Source organism: Aedes albopictus, chromosome 3 (genome assembly GCF_035046485.1).
Source record: "Aedes albopictus strain Foshan chromosome 3, AalbF5, whole genome shotgun sequence".
NCBI classification, from domain to species: Eukaryota; Metazoa; Arthropoda; class Insecta; order Diptera; family Culicidae; genus Aedes; species Aedes albopictus.
The window spans coordinates 182755696-182780860 of record NC_085138.1 but is presented as its reverse complement, the minus strand read 5'-3'; the positions used below and the strand labels follow the sequence as shown (position 1 = coordinate 182780860).

At 41.4% G+C, this 25165-nt stretch overlaps 1 protein-coding gene across 2 annotated transcripts in view; it reads left to right on the top strand.

Annotated features, from left to right (window-relative positions):
• LOC109414138 (ubiquitin carboxyl-terminal hydrolase 8) overlaps positions 1 to 25165 on the top strand; it is a 75196-nt gene that overhangs the window by 24832 nt on the left and 25199 nt on the right. Inside the window, exon 1 of one of the 2 annotated variants that reach the window (XM_029862825.2) lies at positions 8965 to 9551. The exons of the other annotated variant lie outside the window; for it this stretch is intronic. Coding sequence (XP_029718685.1) covers positions 9486 to 9551 — 66 coding nt within the window. The 5' untranslated portion in view covers positions 8965 to 9485. Of the gene's footprint in view, positions 1 to 8964; positions 9552 to 25165 lie in introns of those variants that run through there. 2 annotated transcript variants of the gene reach the window in all.

Below are 25165 nucleotides of genomic sequence, written 5' to 3'. Positions count from 1 at the left end.
TCGCTTGGACCTGTCGTCGTCGAGCCTGTGGCAAAACAGAGCACAAAGCTAAGTATTCAAAGTTACCCCTCGTTGTTCCCTCCTCTCCACTGTCTCTTTGATTAGATTTAATTTGGTATATAAGCAGTTTTTTTTTCTCTCTTTTTTTTCCTCACTTCCCCTGTACAGTTAATTTTGTCCCTTGTTTTTTGATTATTTCGGCCCCGTGATAAGTGTTAGTTTAAGATTTTTGAGTGCCCCGTGGTGGTAGTTAGCTGCCACAATGGGCGATGACAATGATGGCGGGGGTACGTCGTACCACATCAGCGAAGCTTTGTTATTGGCATCGGATTGCTCGAGCCAACAAGGCGATATAAATGCTAACCCCTTTGTCTCCCTTCACCCTGCTGCTTCTCCAATGGACACCAACAGCAAATCTGTTTCCACGTCCCCCCGCCTCAAGGCCTACCCTCCCGACTTTGGCGGGCCATATGTTGTTTTCTTCCGACCCAAAGGCAAACGTTTGAACACCGTTCAAATCAGCAAGGATCTGACTAAGCGGTATTCTTCCGTTGTCTCCATTGACATGGTCGGTACAGCTAAGCTTCGGGTGACGGTAGGCGACCGAAAACACGCTAATGAGATTGTGGCCTGCGAGTTGTTTACACTTGAGTACTTCGTTTACCTACCGAGCGCGTCGATTGAGATTTCGGGGAAGGTCGCCGACGCATCTTTGACCTGCGAAACGATCATGCAAGGCTGTGGTCGTTTCCATAACCCTTCTCTACCTCCTGTCCAAATACTGGATTGCCGGCAACTGCATTCGGTATCCCAGGAGGGCGAGAAGAAGGTTTACACACCATCTGAAGAATTTTGTGTGACCTTCTCCGGATCTGCATTACCAGATCTGCTGGTGATTGGCAAACTTCGGCTACCTGTGAGGCTGTATGTACCGAAGATAATGAATTGCATCAATTGCAAGCAGCTGGGCCACACCGCCCAGTACTGCAGCAATAAACCTCGCTGTGCAACATGCGGGGAGAGACATGTGGACGGTGCGTGTAAAACGCCGCCCAAGTGTGTTTATTGTGGTAGCGACCGTCCACACGATCTCAATGTTTGCCCGAAGTACATACAGCGAAAACAACATCAAAAACGATCGTTGCAGCAGCGTTCAAGGCGAAGCTACGCCGAAATGCTGAGACAAGCTGCTCCGGTCGTTGAATCACGCAACATCTACTCGTCTTTGTCTCTCGATGATCAGGGCTCTGACTCTGAGGTCGGGGACGGGGTTCCCTTTGTTTTTAAGGGTGAAACGAGGAAGCGGGTGAGGCTCCAGAGACCCACCAAAAAACCTCGGAATCTGCCTAGCAGTGACCCCCAACCCACCGTGACAAATTCTAAGAGTGTTAAAAAAGGTAACAAACGTTCACCTCCTGGATTCAAAATCCAAGATGAACGAGACTTTCCTTCGCTCCCGGGAAAATAAAAAATCCCAGATGTCCCAATTTTTTCGACTTCTCAGCCAGAGGGACAGCATTCGGAGAACCAGGAACAACCCCTTGGTGCTCCGATGTTCACGCTTTCTGGCATCGTAGACATCATCCTTAACTTCTTTAATGCTTCTGATTCAGTGAAGAGCATTGTCAAAGCACTTCTTCCTTGTGTGTCTCCTCTTTTGAAGCAGTTGGCTTCTAAAATGCCCCTCCTTGCGACATTCGTATCTTTCGATGGCTAATTTAATCACCGAGGACGAAGATATGATTTCTGTGCTACACTGGAACTGTCGTAGTATCGTACCAAAATTAGACGCTTTCAAATTTTTAATTAACAATTTACAATGCGATGTTTTTGCGCTATCCGAAACATGGCTGACACCCGATGTAACCTTACCTTTTTCCGATTTCAACATTATCCGTCTTGATCGGTCCGACTCGTACGGAGGGGTGCTTTTGGGGATCAAAAAGCAGCACTCATTTTACAGAGTCGACTTTCAACCGATGACAGGCATCGAAGCCGTCGCATGTGAGGTGACAATCCGAGGTAAAACCCTCAGTGTTGCCTCCATATATCTTCCACCGAGAACTGCGATATCTCGCAGGGATCTCGCCCACATCTGCTCGGTTATGCCTGAGCCACGGCTGCTCATGGGAGATTTCAACTCCCATGGTACAGGCTGGGGGGAACTGTACGATGACAGCCGTTCAACTTTGATATATGACCTCTGCGACGACTTCAACATGACAATTTTGAACACCGGAGAAGTTACGCGAGTGGCACCTCCAGCTAAAGATGGCAGTCCTAGAGACAGCCGATTAGACCTCTCAATCTGTTCGAGCTCACTATCGCTGGAGTGTACATGGAAGGTTATCCAGGATCCCCATGGTAGTGATCACCTGCCGATCGTTGTTTCTATTTCCAATGGTTCACGTCAACCTCCATCTATCGACATTTCCTACGACCTCACGAAACACATTGACTGGGGAAAGTACGCGGAAGCAATTATCGACGGTGAGCAATCGGTAGAAATTCTTCCACCGCGGGAAGAGTATCAGTTCCTATCAGAACTGATCATCAGTAGCGCGCTTCAGGCACAACGTCGGCCAGTTCCAGGTCCTTCGGCTCGCAGGAAACCCCCCAATCCGTGGTGGGATAGCGAGTGTACAGAAATCTATCGCGAGAAATCCGCTGCGTTCAAAGAGTTTCGGAAACGCGGTTCGGTCGAAAACTTTAAGCGGTACGTTTCCCTTGAAAGCAAGTTCAAGAACTTGATCAAGGCGAAGAAAAGCGGTTACTGGCGTCGGTTCGTCGAGGGTTTATCGCGCGAGACATCAATGAGAACTCTTTGGAACGTCGGGAGAAGAATGCGTAACGTGTCGTCGGTAAACGAGGATCGAGAAAGCTCTCCTCGGTGGATTCTCAAGTTCGCAAAAAAAGTTTGTCCAGATTCCGTACCCGTGGAGCGAATAATTCGTGATGTTTCCGAGGATAGGGACGACATGGATAGGCCGTTTTCGATGATTGAATTCTCACTTGCTCTTCTTTCATGTAACAATTCCGCTCCAGGAATGGATCGAATTAAGTTCAACTTGCTTAAAAACCTCCCCGACGTCGCTAAGAGGCGCTTGTTGAACTTGTTCAATCAGTTCCTGGATAATAACATCATTCCGGATGATTGGAGGCAAGTGAGAGTGATAGCTATTCAAAAACCCGGGAAACCCGCGTCGGATCATAATTCGTACCGTCCAATCGCGATGTTGTCTTGTCTACGGAAGTTGTTGGAGAAGATGATTCTCTTTCGACTGGACAAATGGGTTGAATCGAATGGCATGTTGTCTGATACACAATTTGGTTTCCGCAGAGGCAAAGGAACGAATGACTGTCTTGCGTTGCTTACTTCAGAAATTCAGCTTGCCTTTGCTCAAAAGCAGCAAATGGGCTCAGTGTTTTTGGATATTAAGGGAGCTTTTGATTCAGTTTGTGTCGATGTTCTCTCCGACAAACTACACGAAAGTGGCCTTTCACCAATTTTGAACAACTTTTTGTATAATTTGCTGTTTGAGAAGCAGATGAGTTTTGCTCATGGCGACTTGACAGTTTCACGAATTAGCTACATGGGTCTCCCCCAGGGTTCATGTCTAAGCCCCCTTCTTTACAATTTTTATGTTAGAGACATAGATGATTGTCTCATGGAAAATTGCACGTTAAGACAGCTTGCGGATGACTGTGTTGTTTCTGTAACGGGATCAATAGCAGTCGATCTGCAAGGACCACTACAGGATACTTTGGACAATTTGTCTACTTGGGCTCTCAAGCTGGGTATCGAATTCTCTCCGGAGAAAACTGAGATGGTTGTCTTTTCTAAAAAACATAAACCGGCAAAGTTTCCGCTCCATCTGATGGGTAAGACAATCACTCATAGCATGTCTTCTCAATATCTCGGCGTCTGGTTCGACTCCAAATGCACCTGGGGGAAGCACATTGTGTATCTGATACAGAAATGCCAAAAGCGAATCAACTTTATGCGAACTATTACCGGAACATGGTGGGGAGCACATCCGGAAGATCTGATCAGGCTGTACCAAACAACCATTCTGTCGGTTTTAGAATACGGTAGCTTCTGTTTTCAATCCGCTTCAACACACTTGCTGAAGCTTCAACGGGTTCAGTACCGTTGTCTTCGGATCGCGTTAGGTTGCATGAACTCAACTCACACTATGAGTTTAGAGGTACTCGCTGGCGTACAGCCTCTGACAGACCGCTTTGCGGAGTTATCGTTCCGGTTCCTCATCCGATGCGAGGTTGTGAATCCATTGGTCATAGAAAATTTCGAAAAGCTGCTCGAACAGAACCCTCAAACTCGTTTTATGACTGTGTACTACTGGTACATGACGCTGGAGGTAAGCCCATCTCCGGTTAACACCAATCGTGACAACTTCTCAAACTTCGACAGCTCCACAGTGGATTTTGATCTCTCTATGAAGGATGAGATCACCGGTATTCCGAAATCTTTTCGTTCCGTAGGTATTCCACAGATCTTTGCAAGTAAGTTCGGGCATGTTAGCGGGAACAGACAGTTCTTCACAGACGGTTCGAAAACCGATGATTCGAGTGGTTTCGGTGTCTACAACGAATTTCATAGCGCCACCTACATGCTTCAAAAGCCATGTTCGGTATACATTGCTGAGCTAGCGGCTATATACTACACCTTAGAGTACATTCGCACTCTTCCACCTGAGCACTACTTCATTTTTACCGACAGTCTAAGCTCTCTGGAGGCTGTTCGGTCTATGAAACCGATGAAGCACTCAGCGTACTTCCTGAATGGAATACGCCAAGTCTTGAGTGCTTTGTCCAAACGCTCATACATCATCACCATAGCTTGGGTCCCTTCACATTGCTCAATTCCGGGCAATGAGAAAGCGGACTCTCTGGCTAAGGTGGGCGCTAGCGGAGGCGATATTTACGAGCGTCAAATCGCCTTCGACGAATTTTTTGCATTGGCCCGTCAGGAGACCTTGATCAGCTGGCAACACAAATGGAGAGATGGAGAGATGGGTAGATGGTTGCACTCCATCATTCCACAGGTGTCGAAGAAGCCATGGTTCAAAGGATTGGATTTAGGCCGCGATTTCATTCGTGTAATGTGTCGGCTGATGTCCAACCACTATTTGTTAAATGCACATACCTTCCGTATTGGGCTCTCAGAAAGCAATCTCTGTGTCTGTGGCGTAGCTTACCAGGATATCGAACATGTCGTGTGGGGATGCAATGAGTATCGTGAGGTCAGATCTGAGCTGCATGAAATTCTCCGGGTCCGAGGAAAACAACAGAAACCCGTTAGAGAAGTGTTGGCAGGACTTGATTTGGAATACATGAACCTGATTTACCAGTTTTTGAAACGTGTTGATGTAAGAGTTTGATGTAGTACGTTCCTTGTTTTCGTTGTCTGCTTTTTGGTTTTGTTGTTCGACCCTGTCTGTCGTAGTCCCCCTTCCGTTTGTCCTCTTCTTGTCGTTGTCTACCAATAAAGTCCTTTCTTTTTGGTTCCGTTACAGATATGGACAATTTGTCCCATCAATGTTTTTAGTATAAGTTAGCAAATAATTTAGTTTTAAACCCATAAACCCATCCTTCCCAATTTTATTTTTATTTATTTATTTTTTTTTCTCAATCCTTAACCTCGAAACAGCCGCGAGTACTTCGGCTCCCCAAACTAACATAGTCTTAAGGCAGTAATAAATTGTAAAATGTAAAATCAATGTAAAAACAAAAGATTTCGGCTCAGTTATGCCCATGTGGCGCCCGAGCCTTCCAAATAAACGAATAAGTAAAAAAAAAAAAAGGAAGCCAAGTAGAGGTCGGCCACTTCGTGGACGGCCGCGATCGTGATGGTTGGTTTTCCCACTGTTGAGTGTATTTTCCTGCCTAGTGAAACAGTGAAATCCCTGCAATAAAAATTACAGAAACGACTGGTACAACGGCGAATGTGAACAGTTGAAAAACGAAAAGAATGCAGCATGGGCGAAAATGTTGCAACACCGTACGAGAGCGAATGAGGCAAGTTATAGACAGGCGCGGAACAGGCAGAACTCAGTCTTCTGGAGGAAGAAGCGCCAGCAGGAAGGACACACAGCAGTTCTACTACAAGCTTAACCGCTCACGCAGAGCCTTTGTGCCACAAGCCGACATGTGCCGAGACAATCACGGGAATCTTTTCACGAGTGTGCGTGAAGTGTTCGAGAGGTGGCGACAGTACTACGATAAGCTCCTCAATGACGACGTTGCAAGCACCGTAGATGGCGTAGTCACAGACCTTCAAGATATTGAAGAGGAGGTTGGCCGGTTAAAAAACAACAAAGCCGCAGGAGCAGATTAGCTGCCAAGCGAGCTTCTAAAACACGGTGGAGAAGCACTGATGGAGAGCACTACACTGAGTCATTACCAAGTTTTAGGAGAAAGAAGTCTTACCGGAATCATGGATGGAAGGTATCGTGTGTCTCATCTACATAAAGGGTGACAAGTTGGATTGCGGGATCTATCGCGATCTATCGATTACACTTCTGAAAGCTGCCTAGCCTACAAGGTACTCTCTCAAAGATTATGCCGCCATCTACACCAATTGCTAAAGAGTTCGTGGGGCAAAATCAGGCAGGATTTATGAGTGAACGCGCTATCACGGACCGGGCGTTCGCCATCCGCCAGGTGTTACAGAAATGCCGCGAATACAACGTGCCCACACATAACTCGTTCATCGATTTTAAATCGGCGTATGACACAATTGATCTAGATCAGCTGTGGCAGATTATGCACGAATACGGATTTCCAGATAAATTGATACAATCGATCAGGGCGACGATGGATTGACTGAGATGCGTAGTTCGAGTATCAGGGACACTCTCGAGTCCCTACGAATCTCGTAAAGGGTTACGGAGGGTTTAATGCGGCCGTCTTCCGGAATCTATCGACGGTGATGAAAAAGGTAGTTGAATAATTCGTGTACTTGGGTTCACTGGTGACCGCCGACAACGATACCAGCAGAAAAATTCAGAGACGCATTGTGTCAGGAAATCGAGCTTATTTTGGACATCGCAGAACTCTACGATCAAACAAAGTTCGACGTCACACGAAGTTACCATCTACAAATGGCCTTAGTATGACCGGTAGTATCCCCTGGTTTCACTACTTCAGTAGTTGTTCGGTTCCCCAGATCCTGACTATTAACCGATGCAGACGGGTGGCCAATTTTGTAGTCCCACCTTGATGAGCTCAGCTGCGAAACCATCCTTACCAGTTCCTTTGTTCGTTTTGAGGCTGGTGAATGGTATCCTGAACTTCCCTCAACATGTGAGTTTGATCAATTCCATGCTCTGCTGCACTGACGTAGTCGTTCCCTCCGTTGCTTTGATTTCGCGTGTTTACCTTTTCGACGCAATGCTCATCGAAGTGCTACTTCCACCTTTCAATCAACCTTACATCCCGTCCTTATCGGTGCAGATGGCTGGCGGCACGAAGTGCGCTGAACTTCTGGTAGAACTTTTGTGTTTCATGGTCTGTCATTTCCATATCAAGCCACGTTCTCCATAACTTATGAAATGAGTGAAAAGACAAAAGATCCAGCGGAGAACTTTACTCATGCGTTTGGGATGCAGCACATCACGTTTGTACTTCCTTAGAAATGTTTCCTAAAATGATTTCTGCAAACAATACTTTGCCAGAGTACATTTCCTAGTTCGAATCCTAGTACCGTAGGTAGGATCGTAAAACCACATAACTTCAATGTGAGACCTAACGTAACAATTATAAGCTTCTTGTCAACTAAAATAATTCACGCATTTACTCACAAGGAAGCGAAACTTTTACAACACATAATTGATGACAATGCTTTGCATGGATATGGGTGTGCTATATGGCATTGGCGTGTATAGCGTATACGAGTACAGTTGAGTACTGATATTAGCGACGGATAGAAGTCTTAAGGGAGTTGTCAGATACCTGGAGGAATTTTTGAAAGAAGTTTTTCATACATTTCATGAGAATCTAAAGATTGAACAGTGTGATGCTAGGTTGTTACGAGTAAAATATGCAAGGCTAGACAATCACCAGTCAACCTAGCATAAGGCTGAGCGATGTGCTTTTAGATAATAATTAGGGACAATGGAAATTCGCGGCAAAATTTCTCAATTTTCGCGGGCCAACATTGCGAGTTTCGCGGTGATTTCGCGGCACCATATTTTTGATCGTATTGTTAAAGAACACATCAATATTGCATGCGAAACGAATAATTCACTTGGATTTTATGAGGCGTAATCATAAATTTACAGGAAAGTAACAAATTTGATGAAAAATTGGAAAAGAAGTTGATGTAAAATGTATTAAACTTTTAAATTATTTTACATTGGTAAAATTTATCAGTCAATTTATTTTTTAAATTTTAAAATTGGCGAAACTTTGAGGTTATTTTCTGAATTTTCTCAGATTTCGTGTCTTTTCGCGGGATTTCTTAAATTTCGCAACCATTGCCCAATTTCGCGGATTTCGCGGCTTCCGCGAAATCGCGAATTTCCATTGTCCCTAATAATAATACCTACTAGGAGGAAACACTAGCTCTAGTGATGTACAAACAATAAATTTGCCCCACCACTGTTATTACATCCTAACCAAACAGGCTATCGGCAGGCACGTTGTCCTGTCGATGGTTTGGCATTCCATTCTCATTACTTGCCTTGCCATTGTGTACCGGCATGTGGCCACTTCAGTGCCGTTTTCCGAATAGCAACACTTCTGGCAGAAAACGTGCTCCGTTGTTGGCGTAACCGAGCTCAGGCCGGTCTTCTATGCTTGTGCCCACCTTTGCTAGGGAATGCTATAGCAGGGTAAGCATAATTACGTTGTCGGAATAGAGAGGGAGGAAAAGGAAAGCATTTCACCCCAGGTCGGTCAAGCTTAGTGCGAAGGTGCTGTTGTATTTATTTTGAAAATTATTCAGGTTTAGTTGTCTCGTAGTAATGGTACTAAAATGTAGTGCTTGTCAGTCGTTCCTAGTCGTGTTCTAGTCAGCAGAGGGGTTCGAAGCTGGAAGAGCTTTAGTGCATATTTTCAAAGATTGTCGTTTGATGGCTCGATGAAGTTGGAGAATTTCTCCAAATAATTTACTGAGAGCGAGCAGTTAGTGTTAATTTATTTACTAGTAACAAATGTCACTGGATTAGTATTTAGCCGTCGGTAGCCGTACTAGTGCCATAAAAAGGATAAACGCTCTTACTAGGACCGGTTCACAAGTCCGCATCTGAAGCGCATAGATATTCAATCTCTCAAAGCAACGTCTTCCTGAATGTCCCACATGTGAGGAAGCATTAACGCACAAAGGACAAATCGGTCACTCACAGTTGGCACATCAATCCAGACATTCTGCACGTTTCGACGCATATTGAAACAAATCACGCTGTAATTTGATTTGTTTCGTCTATCACCTGGAGCAAGCGAAAAACAAACACAGTTTAATCATGGTGGTCGTAGCGGGGTACAAGATTAAGCTACCGCACTACCAATTGCTGATACCATACAAAAAGGTACGTGTCTATACAGTTTGTTTCTCCTGGCTAATTAGCTAAAAAGTTCACCCTGCCTATGTCGCTGTGCAAGTCCGGAGATAATCGTATACAGGGGATGGCCAAAATGTTTGGGATAGGCAACTTTTTTTCTCTCACAAAAAAGTTCAACATGCTATAACTTTTCAGGGAGTGCACCAAAAAACCTCAAATTTTGACAATTTGTTAACCTAGGGGCCGTCCATATACCACGTGGACAGAAAATTCATGGTTTTTGACCCCCTCCCCCCTCCCCGTGGACAAGCGTGGACTTTTCATTGACCCCTACCCCCCTCCCCCAATGTCCACGTGGACATCCGAAAAAAAGTTTTTTTTTTCATATTTCTGAAATAAATGGAAAAAGTGATTTTGAAAAAGTATTTTTTTAAATTGTTTTTTTTTTCTTCGTAAAAATGTCTTAGGTAATATTATTATTGAAAACTTTATAAAATACAAATGTTCTATAGCTTTACGTATAAACAAACAAGTAGCACAAACCTAGTAGCAAACCTACCCACAAGATTTCAACATTGTTTTTAATTCAGCTCATTGTTTGTGAAAGTGTGGGTTCGATTCTTGCTCCAGCGGGTGAACAATTTTCGTCAAACGGAAAATTCTTCATTGGGTGTTTTTCGTGTAATCGACATCGCCTAATGTTAGGGCTGTCCATAAACTACGTAGACTCTGAGGAGGAGGAGGGGGGGGGGGGGGAGGGGTCTGACCAAAGTCTACGCTCCATACAAATTTACAAATTTTTGTATGGACAAAAGTCTACGAGGGGGGAGGGGGGTCTGAGAAGGCCAAAAATGAGTCTACGTAGTTTATGGACAGCGCCTTAGTGATTGTTCAATGCTTAGTCTGTAAAGCTTCTGGTTGAAGACGGTGTTTTTTAGAATGTTTGTTCAATCTATAATTGTCTGATTGTTTTGTTGTAATTTTAAATTTCAGATTTTTGTTAAGATTAGATTATATTGCTTAGATTCTTACAAAAAACAAGATTTACAGCAACTAAATTGTATTGCTGAGGTTTAGACTTTAATATTCATTAGAAACATCTTAAATTTTAAAGGAAACTACAACAAAAAGTTTTTGAGATAAGCCTGCAAACCCCTACATGTATATTGAAACTTTGAAGTAGTTTAAAAATTTGAAATGAAACTTCGAAAAATCCATACATAACTCCGATGAAAATTTTTTGACTGAAACACCAACATTTTCATGGTCTACACTCCATTTTAAATCTCCAGAATATTCCTCGATGAAGAAAACTAAGTAATTAGAAATTCTGATAATTTAAAACAAATTAGTCTGTGAATCAATACCATGATTTTTTTTCCTTGAAGAAGTAACTTACAACTAAAAGACAATGTATAATAAAAAAAAATGTATGAAAGAACTGTTGAAGAGCATATCAACAATTATGCGACATATTTTTTTCGTTTGTATATTATTGTTTCTTAATTTATATGTCAATGTTGTCCACGTGGACATTTGACGAACCCCCACCCCCCTCTCCGTGGACAAGCGTGGACTTTTCGCTAACCCCCTCCCCCCTCCAAGCTGTCCACGTGGTATATGGACGGCCCCCTATTATATGTGCATCATTGGTACAAATTTGGGCCTGATTGATCAATCTTTCGCAAAGTTAGAACCGTTCGGGTAAAACACTATTTTTTAGACAACTCATTTTTGAGCTGCCATATCTCGGAGACCAGTGAACCGAATTGAATGAAATTTTGAACGTACACTAACAATATACAAATGCTTCACATACTATTAAAACAGATACTTTTTGGACGTTGAAAAAAGTTATCATGGATTGACACTTTTTGGATTTTCTCGAAAAAATGTATTTTTTTTACGTCAATGCCAATAAATTTCAGTGTTGATGTCCAAAGATTTTCCACTTCTGTTCTCAAGTTATCTTTAATCAGATATATTAGAGCCTATTTAGATTAAAGGAAGAACACATTTAGTAATTTTTGTGTGGTATTGTAAATTTGACTCATTTTCCTCTATATGGGTAAAAATTTCAACCCGGTATAACTTAATTCGTCGTGAGAAAATATTACATTTTATAACGTTATATTAAGTATCAATATATTGTTGATAAACGTTAAAAAATTCATTCAATTCGGTTCATTGGTTTCCGGGATATGACAGCTCAAAAATGAGTTGTCTAAAAAATAGTGTTTTACCCGAACGATTCATATTTCGCGAAAAATTAATCAATCGAGCCCAAATTTGTACCAATGATGCACATATAACAGGTTGATAAACAATCAAAATTTGAGATTTTTTGATGCACTCTATGAAAAGTTACAGCATGTTGAATTTTTTGTGGGAGAAAAAAATGCCTATCCCAAACATTTTGGCCACCCCCTGTAGAAGGAATGAATGTAGTATTCAGCGACATCAAAACAGAACACAATAAATATCCTTATTTATCCTCCCACTTATAATACCTATGTTTTATAGGGGCAGGCATTTGAAAAAAATGTAATTTATATCAAATTTTTAATGATTCTAAGTCTGTTTTGTTCAATTTAATTTTCCATTTAATGTATTTTTAATAGTTATTTATGTAATCAGTTGCAAAAGATGATTTTTTTCAGCACGAGTTGTACAATTTCGAGTTTTGCAACGAGTTCCATACAAAATTTTATGAAATGATTTTTTCATTATACAACTCAAGTGAGTTGCATAATGAACCAGTTCAGAAAAATTGGGCATTATGATACCAAAATGACTGATATATAATAGAAATTATGATTCTGAATTGCATTAAATATATTAAAAGACAGATAGCTGTAGCAGTAGGGCAGTTCAAACTTTAAAAAACTTCAAAAATTCAGAGCTCCCATATGTTCATTACAATCTTTGGTGCAAAACTAGAGTCCTGTCAAATTTTCAGCCATTTCGGTGGTGATTTAATGGTGGCCCAAAAGCAAAATAGGTTTATATGGGAATTACTATGGAGAATTTCCGAAAAAGGTTCTCCTCGTTGTAGAGCTTCACCACATGGATGAAGTCATAGGGTCAAAGCCGAATTGAATTCTTCAGACCTCAATGATGAATGTTGCCGAAAACCGCAACTCGTTTCGACTCACGAGACAGAAGTTATTAATTGATATTCATCCATGCATGCATGAACAGAAGACCACAGCTTGATCGACATGCTTGACACGCAATCATAGTATGCGTGTTACCTTCTTGCACACCTCGAAGGGAATCGTGTGAAGATGCGCATGCGAGTGAGAATTTGTTTAATAACTTTTTACCCGATTGTCGAAATTAGTTCCGGTCTTCGGCAACATTCATCTGAACTGCCCTACTGTAGCAGCGGTGCCATGATCGCGATTTTTTCCGCAGTCAAGTTCGCAGATTGTTAACACCCAATTACCCAATTACCCAATTATGTAATTTATGTTTAGTCCTTTACTTCCAGATCGGTGTAACACGCTAAATATAATTTACACAAAAGGCAATTTACACGAAAAAATACACGATAATGAATATTACACAGCGTAACAAAAAATAACTTTTTGTCTGTCTCAAGAGCAAACTTATGTGTCTCCGAAGGATTTTGGGCCGCTGAATCCGAATCCGGGCTCAGAATGACTCTAAGACGTCACAATTTTGAGCTATACCTCAATTTATAGGGCAAAATATGCGATTTTGGGCTTTTTTGATTGCACGCCATTAAGCAAGGAAATATTTTTTTTAAGCAATCAAAAGGTTAATTGGTAAATTAACATCTAAATTAACGACTCATGCAAAATATTTCGTTTTACCAAATCGAATTTGATAGTTTTAAGCGATTTATGATAGGTATGTTATTTCCCATACAAGTCATCCTCCAAAAGTTGCATGCAAGTTTTCATACTAACGTAAAATGCTTAAATCTATCAAATTTGATTAGATAAAACGAAATATTTTGCATGAATCGTTAATTTAGATGTTAATTGGCCAATTAACCTTTTGATTGCTTAAAAAAAATATTTCCTTGCTTAATGGCTTGCAGTCAAAAAAAGCCCAAAATCGCATATTTTGCCCTATAAATTGAGGTATAGCTCAAAATTGTGACGTGTTTGAGCAAATCTGAGCCCGAATTCGGATTCAGCGGCCCAAAATCCTTCGGAGACACATAAGTTTGCTCTTGAGACAAAAAAATGTTGCGCTGTGTTATTGGGTACCGGACTGGACACACGAAATTTAATGGTTTTCTTTGGTACATCGACGTCTTGAAATTAGTCTATGGCTGTAGCCTGCGCAATTGTATTTTTTGAGCTTTTTACCGTTTTGCTCGATTTGTAACAGTTTATCTTCATTCGCGGTGTACAACCGGCATGTGCAGTTTTCCTCATGTAGGGTGCCAGATCACTTAAGCGGCGATGCACAGTGGAGCACCTAGTACATCAAAACTGATCAAAATGATTTTAACGTATTTTCGCAACCCAAATACAACCCAAATTAGTAATGAAACGTATTTCATAGTTTTCAGTGAATTTTATAACAATAAATTCTCCTAGCAGTGAGAAACAACCAATCTAACCGACTTCAACAAGATTTTTTTTTTTAATAATACAACCATTCCATAGAAAATCGATATAGTGTGTCTCCGAACATCGTGATACTTGGTGGTTTTGTAGTTTATCGAAAATAATTAGACCAGTATTTTTTTTATTTCGTCATTAGGGTGACCATCAACATTTTTCGAATCCAATTTTTTTTCAAAAAATCACAGCTTTGGAACCAGTTGACCGATTTTAAACTTCTTTTTTTGCTTGAAAGCTGTTGAATTCTAGTTTTCAGCAAAAATACGTTCAGAGAGCCAAATAGTGTTTTTTGGCAAATAATATCATATAATAATAAAATTATTACGATTTTTTCAAAGTGTTGAAACTTTTGAAATCGGAAACATCCGGAAGGTTTTCTTTCTGCATTTGAAAGAGGAATAATAGTTTTATCATACACTGAAAGCAGATTTCCCGGAAACAACCGGAAAATCAACTTATTTTATTTTGAATGTACGGTAAAGGATTCCATCAAATATTTTTTTTCAATATTTTCATATATTGTATGTAAACTTAACGTCAATTTGTTTGGGTTTCAAATTAACAGAATAACAACATTAACCTTCTTTAACAAACTGCATCGTTGAATTGATTGACTATCAATTTTATTCACTTTTTACGGTTAAAACTTGCACGCGCTGTGAGTTAAATCAAGGAAAACGGCTAAAATTCAGCTTTACTAAACCTCTTCTGATAAGCGTAAACAAAACATTTGGACACTGCTTAGCTGTCAATCGATTACACGATAACTACACTTGGCAAAAACACAACGGAAAACCGAATTACTTCATTTTGAGTTTTTCGACTTCTGATCAGGTTTTGATATGATTTACTCCAATGTGCGATGGTTGGTATTTTCTTTTTCAATTTCAAAGCAATTGATTTGAATTTTTGTGCGCGGCTAGATACTATACGTTACGTACATTCCCGATCAAAAGTTTGGGGCCACCCCCAAAAAACATGCCATTTTTTTAGGCCCATATCTCCGTCAATTTGCGTCTGATTTCAAAACAATAGATCTCATTCAAAACATAAGTCAAAGTAACATGATTTAGGTGAATCTTTTACAAAAATATTTGCATGAAAACTTTTCTAAAAATGAATATAAACTTACGGCATTGTTGGTAGTTGATCTGCCCCAGCAGCTTTGTTGTTTTTCAACCGGCAAACCTTCTCATCAATGTCTTGGAGGTCAGGGGCCGGAAGTCTTTCGTCCTGTGCACATACTCCTAGATTTGTTACCACGCCACCTTCGGTGCTTGCAACCTCGCCATTGAGGTGCCGGTATGACCTACGAAGCCGACTCCGAACCCCTGGATCACCTCTTGAACTGCATCTAAACTATCCATTCTCCGAGTCCACGCGCCACCTCCTCTGTAGCTCCCAGACGATATGGGTGATAGCCGTTGAAACGGCATTCCAGCCAAACTCATCCCTGCACATCCTCTGGACCAAATTGTCCGGAGTTGTGTCCTCCCCGTATGTGGCAAGCATGCGGTCACGCATTGTGCGAAAACGCGGGCACACGAACAAAACGTGTTCCGCCGTTTCCTCTAAACCATTGCACACTGGGCATTCGGGAGAATCCGCATGCCCGAAACGGTGTAGAAACAACCATGGCCTGAAAGGACCTGTGTCAGGTGGAATGTAACTTCCCCATAGCGCCTATTAATCCAACTATCTACCCTCGGTATCAACCTATGGGTCCACCTTCCTTTGATGGAACTGTCCCACGCGCGCTGCCATTTGACCATAGAGGCCATCATGGCAGTCCTGCGTATGCCTCTTGTGCCGCGCATTTTGAAGCACTCCATGTCCTCACTAATAAGGACAGGCCTGGTAGTGAGTCACTATTTAGTGACTTGGTCACTATTTTCATGCTGGTCACTAAAAAGTCACTATTTTTAAGGTTTTTCAACTAAAGTCACTTTTTCTATCTAAAAGTCACTATTTTCAACTATTTTGGGTGCAAATTAAATCCAATAGGCTCCTAAAGGCCTATCTCAATTTCTACATAATTCGATCAAACATTGATTAAAACGACATGTTTACTCATTTTTTAAGTAGTCTTATTAAGTAAAGCCCATAAAATAAATTTTCAAAAATTTTAATAATTTTTGCAACACTCCTTGTTTAGCACTCAATTTTGGGTAAATTTTGTTTACCGTGTATGTCAAACAGGAACATTTGTTGTCAAAAGTGAACCAATGTGATGTCTTTTGCAACCCGTCGTTTCACTTTCGTTACGTCAAGGTTGACCTCGAATGTCAAACAAGACCTGCTCATCATTATTTTATTTTCGAGTTTATTAACTATTCTGTCATTGTTTAAATTCGGAAAAAATACCATTGAGATCAGAAAAGCATGCTCCTTCGTGTTATGCAGTAAAACCGGGAAAATATTTTACATTTTAGGACCCTATTAACAATGCATTTGTCAAAACTTCACCTTGACAGGAATTCTTATTTAATCTTATGAATTAGCGGTATCGAAAATGGTAATTTTAGTGACCTTACTGAACAAAATATTTACGAAATCGATCATCCCTTAAACGTCAAGAAACGCGATTTGCTTCAAAGGATCTTTCCAATTTTGTAACCAGCTTATAAAATGCTTTTACCGAGAATATTTCCTCTTGATGTGCAAATTGATTTTGACTCAATCAGCTTTTTGTTAAATATGCCATGGGATAGACAAAATTATCGTTTTTTCAAAGCTCATTGTATTAGTCATAAACGCTTAAAATTTCAATGGATTCGGTTCATTGAATCCGGAGATATGTATAACAGTTCAATGGTGGCTATCGGATAATTATGCTTTTCCTAGAATATTTTTAACTTTATGTAGAATGGACCGATCTTTTCAAAATTTGGACCATTGATACACAACTTGTTGATCAATTTACAGTAGGGGGATTCACTTAACAGCGTTAACTGATTAAACTGATTAAACGTCGCGATCACCTAGGCAATCTTTGATTATTTCATTCGCAAAATCAAATAACATTTCAAATTAGCAGAAAATTATTGCTTACGCAGCAATTTAATCTGTTTGGTGAGTACCCCTAGTGAAAATTTGAAAATATTTGTGCACTTTTCGAAGACTTACAGTCCATTTTTTTGCAAATTTTGCCTGCCCCGATCATTTTGTCTATCCCCTGTAATGGACGATAAACTTTTGTACCTGTAGGATTTTGGTGATGGTCTATGCTTCTCATGTGCCTTTGGGATAAAAGTGATTCAAACTTCTCTCCCAGCTGTAGAGATATTGCTTAATGATAAGCTTAATTGGAACAACTTGGTTGAAATAGGTGTTAAGATGCCTTTACCACTACGCTTCTGAAGTAGCACAGGAAAAATCCCATCCCTACCCGGCACTTTGAAGGGTTCAAAGGAATCAATCGCTTATTAAGGCGAAACTAGAAGCATTTCCTCACTTTTTGGTTTTTGATTTTTTATTAAATAGCGAAGCAATATTTTAAAAATCGGTTTTCGTGCACATGTAGAGAATGAATTAAGGTATCTTCTGAATTTTTTTTCGCAGAAACCATTTTTGAACAAAATTTCACAAAAAAATGGTTTCTGCAAAAATGGAAAACATTTCCCGCCTCAAAAAATCAGAAGATACCAGCAGAAACCATTTTTTAGTGAAATTTTGTTCAAAAATGGTTTCTGCGAAAACGAAAAACATTTTCTCTCGCGTAAAAAATCAGAAGATACCCTGATCCATACTCAACATGTGCACGAAAACCGATTTCGAAAATATCGCTTTGTTATTTAATAAAAAATCAAAAACCAAAAAGTGAGGAAATGGATCCAGTTTCGCCTTAAACCTTTTTGTTCAGAATATTTTGATCGGAATGCACGCATCACTTCTGGCCTATTGTTACACAGTTGTTTTATCGTCTTCATGGACTATATCTACTGGTTTCATTGGCCTCAGTTTGTGATTTTGATGTATTCCGGTCTTCAGTGTTGTCTGTTAATAGATTTAATTATGATCTTATTTTCCTTCTTGACTATTTACTGAGACCAATAAACAGCTTAAAAAGGCATTTGAAACCAGTCCACTACAATATTGTAAAAGAGTTATTTAAAAGCGGTTATAAGCTTATTATTCTAATTGTGCACTCTACTTTTTTATTCAATAGTGAAACTATTGATAAACAATCAATAACTATTGAATAACAATCAATTTTTTTATGATTTCGATAAATTTGAGTGATTTTGAAAAAAGTCGTGGACGGGAAGGGGTTGAGGCACGATATCCATTTCCAAATAGCAGAGCTGCAAAGTTGTGCCCATACTTTCTGGGATACCCTATCTTTTCAGTTATTTTGATGTATCCTGAAAGTCACTATTTAGTCACTATTTTTGCATCTGAAAGTCACTATTTGGTCACTATTTTGTTCAGTGAGGTCACTAAAATAACTATTTTCAACGTCATTCATCGCTACCAGCCCTGTAAGGATGCCGATAGGCACCATACGCAGAGAGCGTCGTGTGACACGGTACGGTACGCGCTCGCAACCGTCAGACACATAAGCCTGTAACACAGAGAAACAGACGTAACACTTAGAACAAATTTCATTAAAAAACATCGTCACAAAAACGCAATCGCCCAATGCTAAACGTACTGTGTTTGGCCGGGCCGCCACTAGATGGCGGTAGTGGGCAAACGTCAAACAGGAGCAAAAACGATACCAGCGCCGCGACTGGTAGATCGACCTACTACTGAATATTTGAATCAGCCATTAAAAAGGTGATCGATGGGAAGCAATACGAGTGTGACGTCTGTTTCTCTGTGCCTGTAAGTACTTTCCAGCTTCCGTCGGTAGCATTCAGTACTTAGCGCAGTGCCCCACGCCGGGCCGCCATACCTAAGTATGGGCGTAGCAACACTCGCCAGAAGCTTGCGCTTACTGGCGTACACCACAGAGCTATTGGCCATCATCCGGGACAGTGCCGCAATAACCGTAGAGGCTCTTTTACAGGTTGACGTGGCTACCGAAGGTAAGCTTATCGTGTTTGACGGAGCGCTTTGACAGGATAGTGCACTCACCTACACTGATCTCCGCCTGCTGCTCCGACTTCAGGTTATTAACAACCGTCACCTCAGTCTTGTGGTAAACCAGCTCCAGTTTCCTGGACCGCATCCACGCCTGCACAACTTTGATCGAGTGGTCGGTAGTCAACTTCACCTCCTCGATCGTTTCACCGTAGACTTCGAGCGTAATGTCGTCGGCAAATCCGACAATCTCCACTCCCACTGGGTACTCTAACCTCAACACCTCGTCGTACATGACATTCCATAACACCGGATCCAGGATGGAACCTTGCGGGACTCCTGAGGTTATGTGAAAACACTTCCGATCCACCTCCGTGTCGAAAACTAGTACTCGATTCTGAAAGTAACTTTCGAGAATCTTGTACAGATACCCCGGTATTCCCAGACGCAAGCGCATCGGCAAAAGTAGACCAGCTGGCGCTATTGAACGCATTCCTTACATCCATGGTCATTACCGCACAGAAACGAATTCCCCTCATAGGCTCGAGTGCTTCCTCGACGGTTTTTGTAACCCTAAGATAGCGTCTACGGTGGACCTCCCCTTCCGGAAGCCGTACTGATTACTCGAAAGACCATTTTCGCCCTCGGTGAACCTCAACATTCTATTGAGGATGATATTTTCGAGCACCTTCCCCGCCGTGTCTATCAAGCATATTGGTCTATATGCCGACGAGTCTCCGGGTGGTTTCCCCGCCTTTGGCAATTGTACCAGACTCTGTCTCTTTCAAGTTTCAGGGAAAACTACCTCATCCAGGCATTTCTGCATAGCAGACCTGAACACTTCGGGAGCCTCTGCAAGGCCAGGTTTGGAATTCCGTCCGGACCTAGGGCCTTACCTACTCTAAGGGACTTTGCTATTCCCGCAAGTTCCACATCGGTGACCCTCTCCTCATCGCCAGCCCCAGTCCCCGGCTGTCCTACGAAAGGAGGCCAAAGACTAGGATCATGACGCGGAAAAAGCCCCTCGATGATCCCCTCCAACATCTCTGGAGATTGCTCTGTAGGAGCCATTACACCTCTCGTTTTGGCCATAACGATCCTGTAGGCGTCACCCCACGGGTTCGCATTGGCACTCTGACAGAGACCCTCAAAGCAGGCCTTTTTGCTTGCTCTTGTCTCAGATTTCAGCGCGGCTTTTGCAGCGGCGAACACCACCCGCCGTTCGTTTCGCTCTTCCTCTGATCGTGCTCGCTGTATCCGCCGCCTAGCCCGTAGGCAGGCGCGGCGCTGGTCCGCAATCGCGTCGGTCCACAAGTAAGCCGGTGGCCTCCCATTTCTAGGGTGGACTCGCCTAGGCATGGTCGCATCACACGCACGTAAGTGCACCGCAACCAGCTCTTCGCCGTCTAAACCAAGTAAGTTTCTTCTCTTCTTCGTCGAAGTATGATGTCTTCCACCTGCGAGGGCTTGGCCTTGGCCTAGCCGCCTCTTCTTCTACCCGCTGCCTGCTGTTGTTGTAGTCGATATTGTAGCGAAACGCCAGGTGGTCGCTGTGAGTGTAGCTATCATCTACTCTCCAGTTTGAACTACTTGTTAAGCCAGGGCTACGTCATCGTCTTGTGTAGCTGCGCCAAACTGCTTTTTCGTTGATAAGGCCACTGCTGGCTGCTGCGCGTAGTCTTGAGCCACTTCTACGTTACGCAGCTACTCGATGTTGAGCCGCGGCATTCGACTTCGATGCGTGGTAATTACTGTCGAAAGTTTTGAGCGCATGCATACAGCGACTAAGTAGTGGCCCGAATCTATATTCGCACTGCGGTATGTGCGGACATTATTGGCTATATCCGAGAAGAATTTACCGTCGATTAGAACATGGTCAATTTGTTTTTTTGTTTGATGGTGATCTCCAGTTGACTTTGTGGATAATTTTGCGGGGGAAGAAGGTGCTTCGGACTACCATTCCACTGGAGGCTGCAAAGTGACCAAGTGACTTACAATTCCATGTTCCAAGTTTCCAATCGTAGTCCTTATTTCGTCGTGTGGGTCTTTGCCGATTGTATCGAGTCGTATTTTCTCCTATGTTACTCGCAATGGGGATTTTGACGGGTGGCTTATTGGGTCTACGCCAACACTCCTGTCTCGCCGGAGGGCCATCGCGTCAGTTATGTTTAACGTTCCTACCAACACAGGGACGACCACGCTGATGGGGCTACCACCTTGGACCTAGCTGGGCGTGATGCAGCGTTTCTTACTCAGCCGCTGGATACCAGAACAGACGCTGTTTGAGCCGCACCTCCTTGGTGAACAGACGCTCGGGTCGTACCTCCTCAATCTAGTTGAAGTCAGAAGAACAACAGTGCCCAGGCTGCAATAGCAACTAAGCATAAGGTACACCGGGGCAAGTTGAAACGGGTGGGGCAAAATGAAACACGAAGTTTTGAAACAGATTTCAATACAATTTGGTAATTTATCCTTCGTTAAAAGATTGTTTGAATCAAAAACTATGCGTTATGGCGATCAAACTGTTTATTATCATTAGAAAACATCATGTTAACCCGCTGTTTCATCTTGCCCCACCCGTTTCAACTTGCCCCGGTGTACCTTACAACTCTTAGCTGGTGGTCTTTGTCATCGCTTGACCCGTGGAAGCATGAGGTAGGAACTTGTGAGGACCAGAGCTATGTTGAACGCTCTCCTTAACGACTCACCGTTTTGCTTGATGCAAACCTGATCAATATTTTAGAAGAACTTCTGGAGGAACTCTTTGAATAATTTCTGGTGGAACTTTTCGGGGAATCATAGGTGGAACTTCAGGAAAACTCTTTGATGGTACTCTTGGAGAAATTCTTGGCGAAACTCCTTGATAAAATCACCTCCCGGTGGAATAAGAGATCTTAAAATCTCTTAAAAATATCAATTATGTCAAATTGAGAATCCAAAAATCTATTTTTACATACCGGCTCCGAAAAGGGTGCTGTTTCTGATATTTTTTTATAATTGAAACCCCCAATTATCGAGGGAACTTCGTAGAGTAACTGTAGTAAAATCTCTTGGAGAAGTTCCTGGATTAATTCTTGTGTGAATTGCCAAAGGAAGTCCTGAAAAGCTGCCCTCAAAGCTTTCCTCGCTCATTCCTCGCTTCAGCTTTGCCGGAAAGTCATTCCTGCAGTAGTTCTACCAGGATCCCAACTTGTTCCAAAAATTATCAAGAGTTACCGGTAAAAATAATAAAATTTGTAAATAATTGTTTTGCTAATGATACCAACACTTTTCCGCACTATTTAGTGGGGTGAATAATTTTCATCACAATCACTTATATTATTTGTGAGGGGTGGATAGCTGAAGCGATAAGCTTTACATATTTTTGCCGGTTGTCGCTAGTTTTTTCCCTTCAAGTGGCGCTTCTAACCACCTACACGTGAGCTTGCATTGTGCTCCAGTTCATTGTATTCACTGTGGGCTCGCCGTTTTGGTGTTTGTCCATGTGAACGATGTCCGAAAACTGTGGTTGCAAATTATGGTGCTGCCGGCGTTGTGCCATGTTGCGCACAAGGAAGATTAATGAAGTCAATCGTGAGACGTTTCCATGACAAAGCCGCAACACGTGTGAAGACAGCGGTAGCATGGCTTCGCTACGCACTTGGTGAAAATTCAGGTTGTCGCCTGTCAGCGCGTGAGTGGTGTTAACTCCATCAGGGTTAAAGATGAAAGATAAGACATTTTTATTATCATAATACCTCATACCTCAATACTTATAAAACATTTTACCAAAGGAAAGTGACAGCATAAAGTCATCCACTCGATAAAAGCGAACTCTGTCTTTGGCAAAGTTGTTGCAAATCTACCCTTTGATTGGGGAAAACATGAGTAAATTGGCTTCTTTAGCGGTGTTCTGAATCTGCATGCAAAACTGAGCCGAAATCCAAATTTTCATGAATTTTGGTGCCCGGGAACCTATTAAAAAATCTGTTTAAAGTTTGTATGGGAGCGATTTGTCGAATCACCCCTCGTTGCATTTTGTACTGGGCGGAGCTGTCAAGCAATTGCCCAGCTGTCAAAAGGTGATTTCAAAAAATCTCTTTGTAATTGATTTTAGGTACCATCAGGGTACCAGATTCCGCTCATCTAAGGCCAGTTTTGCAGAAAAACGTCGTCTGTTAAATGACTGGTAAGCCAATTTGTAATTTTTTTTGCATTTTATGTTAGTTTAATCTAAGTACAATCAGATAGGAAACAAGACTTATGTAGAACTTTTCAAAAAAGTATGATTTCATTACAATTTGTGCGAGACCAAAGTGGTCCTAATTCCGCTCACGGACAAATGTATGGACATCTTTAAATAGACTTTTGCGGAAAAGTGAATTATTTTTGCAACTCTATGTTTTTACAATTATTTTTTCCTGGTCAGTGGGAGTATATAATAGTGATTAAACACACTGTGTACTAAAATCAACAGATTTTACGAATTCCACGTATTTTTTTGCGTGAGCGGTTATTGGAACACAAAAAATATCCTACAACTTTTTTGGGTCCAATAGCCGCTCGAAAAATTCTACTGTTTTGTTTTTAAAATTTATGTTATTCGGTAAATATTGCATAAAATGGCTCTGCTCTCATATGATTTATATTGTCCAAGGATATCAGCGACGAAGAGAGTGTATTTATGCGTGAAAACTTGATTTTTGCAACAGTGAGCGGCTATTGGGTCATGAGCGGCTACTGGTACACTGACGGTACCAAAATAAAGTTCTAAAAATCTGAAAAAAAAATCATAGTAGCTCAGAAAAAGGTGCTCTTTCGTATTAAATAAAAAAAATCGATACATTATTCAAAATTTAAAAATACAATTGGGTCTACTTTTTGGCGAGGACTTTCAGTAAAGCACCATTTAAAACATATTTCAGAAGTTTCACTCGAACCGGTAGATTACGTATCGCAGCTTTGTACCCAAGTAACAATTCCATCGCTGATTGGTTTTGTTTGATTTTTATTAATGTTTTATTACAGCAATAATTAAAACTCACAGTTTTATGACTGCTTTTAATATAATGTTTTATAGTACAGTGACGATTCGTTCGTTGAGAGCTCGTTAGATGGGCTGTCTCGATGGTTGAATGTTCACTGGTTGGGGCAAAACCCAACTAAAAAGCACTGTCAATGTCAAAATAGATGTCAAAACGAGTTTGACGTCTGACCGCCGTCGCATCACAGCTCCTGTATACAGAACGTTTGCGCAAGTATGTGAGTGTTCCGTGACGTATTTCTCGTCACTTGCGTGTGTCTAGAGCATTTTGATCAGTTGTCAGTTACCCCAACGAACGAACACGATTCGCTAATCGGGGCGCAGTCGTGACCCAACCAGCGAATCCGGACTGTATACTTGAAGATATCCATAAAGACAGATTTCAAGAGTAAACAAAACTTTCCGATATGTAAACCTTCTGGCAATCATTATTACCGCAATAAAACTGTTAAAACTCTCAACAGATGGCGATCCGTTCGATTAGTAACGACATCTGTTGGTGGAAAATCAGAAACTACGACACTGCTAGGTTTATTGCGGTCATCATAAAAGTAAACTTGCTTTCGTTTTATTTTCGCTGATTATGGTCGTCGCCATATTGAAGAATTAGCTTACGTGAATGGAAAATAGTTTATTTTGCTTAAATTAGCAATGAATTGGTAGTTTGCAACCATTTTCATAACATGCTCACATAAATAAACTCTCTCTGCTGAGTTTTCTTGTGATTCGGGATAGTTTTGCTAAATTCACAAATTGATTTATTTCATTCCAATATGATAATATTCACTATTTTCGAAGCGCATTAATTTTACGATTCTGCAACCCCAATATTCACGGTAAATTCGAATGCGCATAAGCCTACCAACACAATAACTACTAAAATACTACTTTGAAATAATCGCTTTAACTTACGAATGATGTATCGTCCTGAACTTTACGTGCCATCGAAGAAGCTTCTCTGCATCTTGAGCTGTCATAGTTTTTGTTAA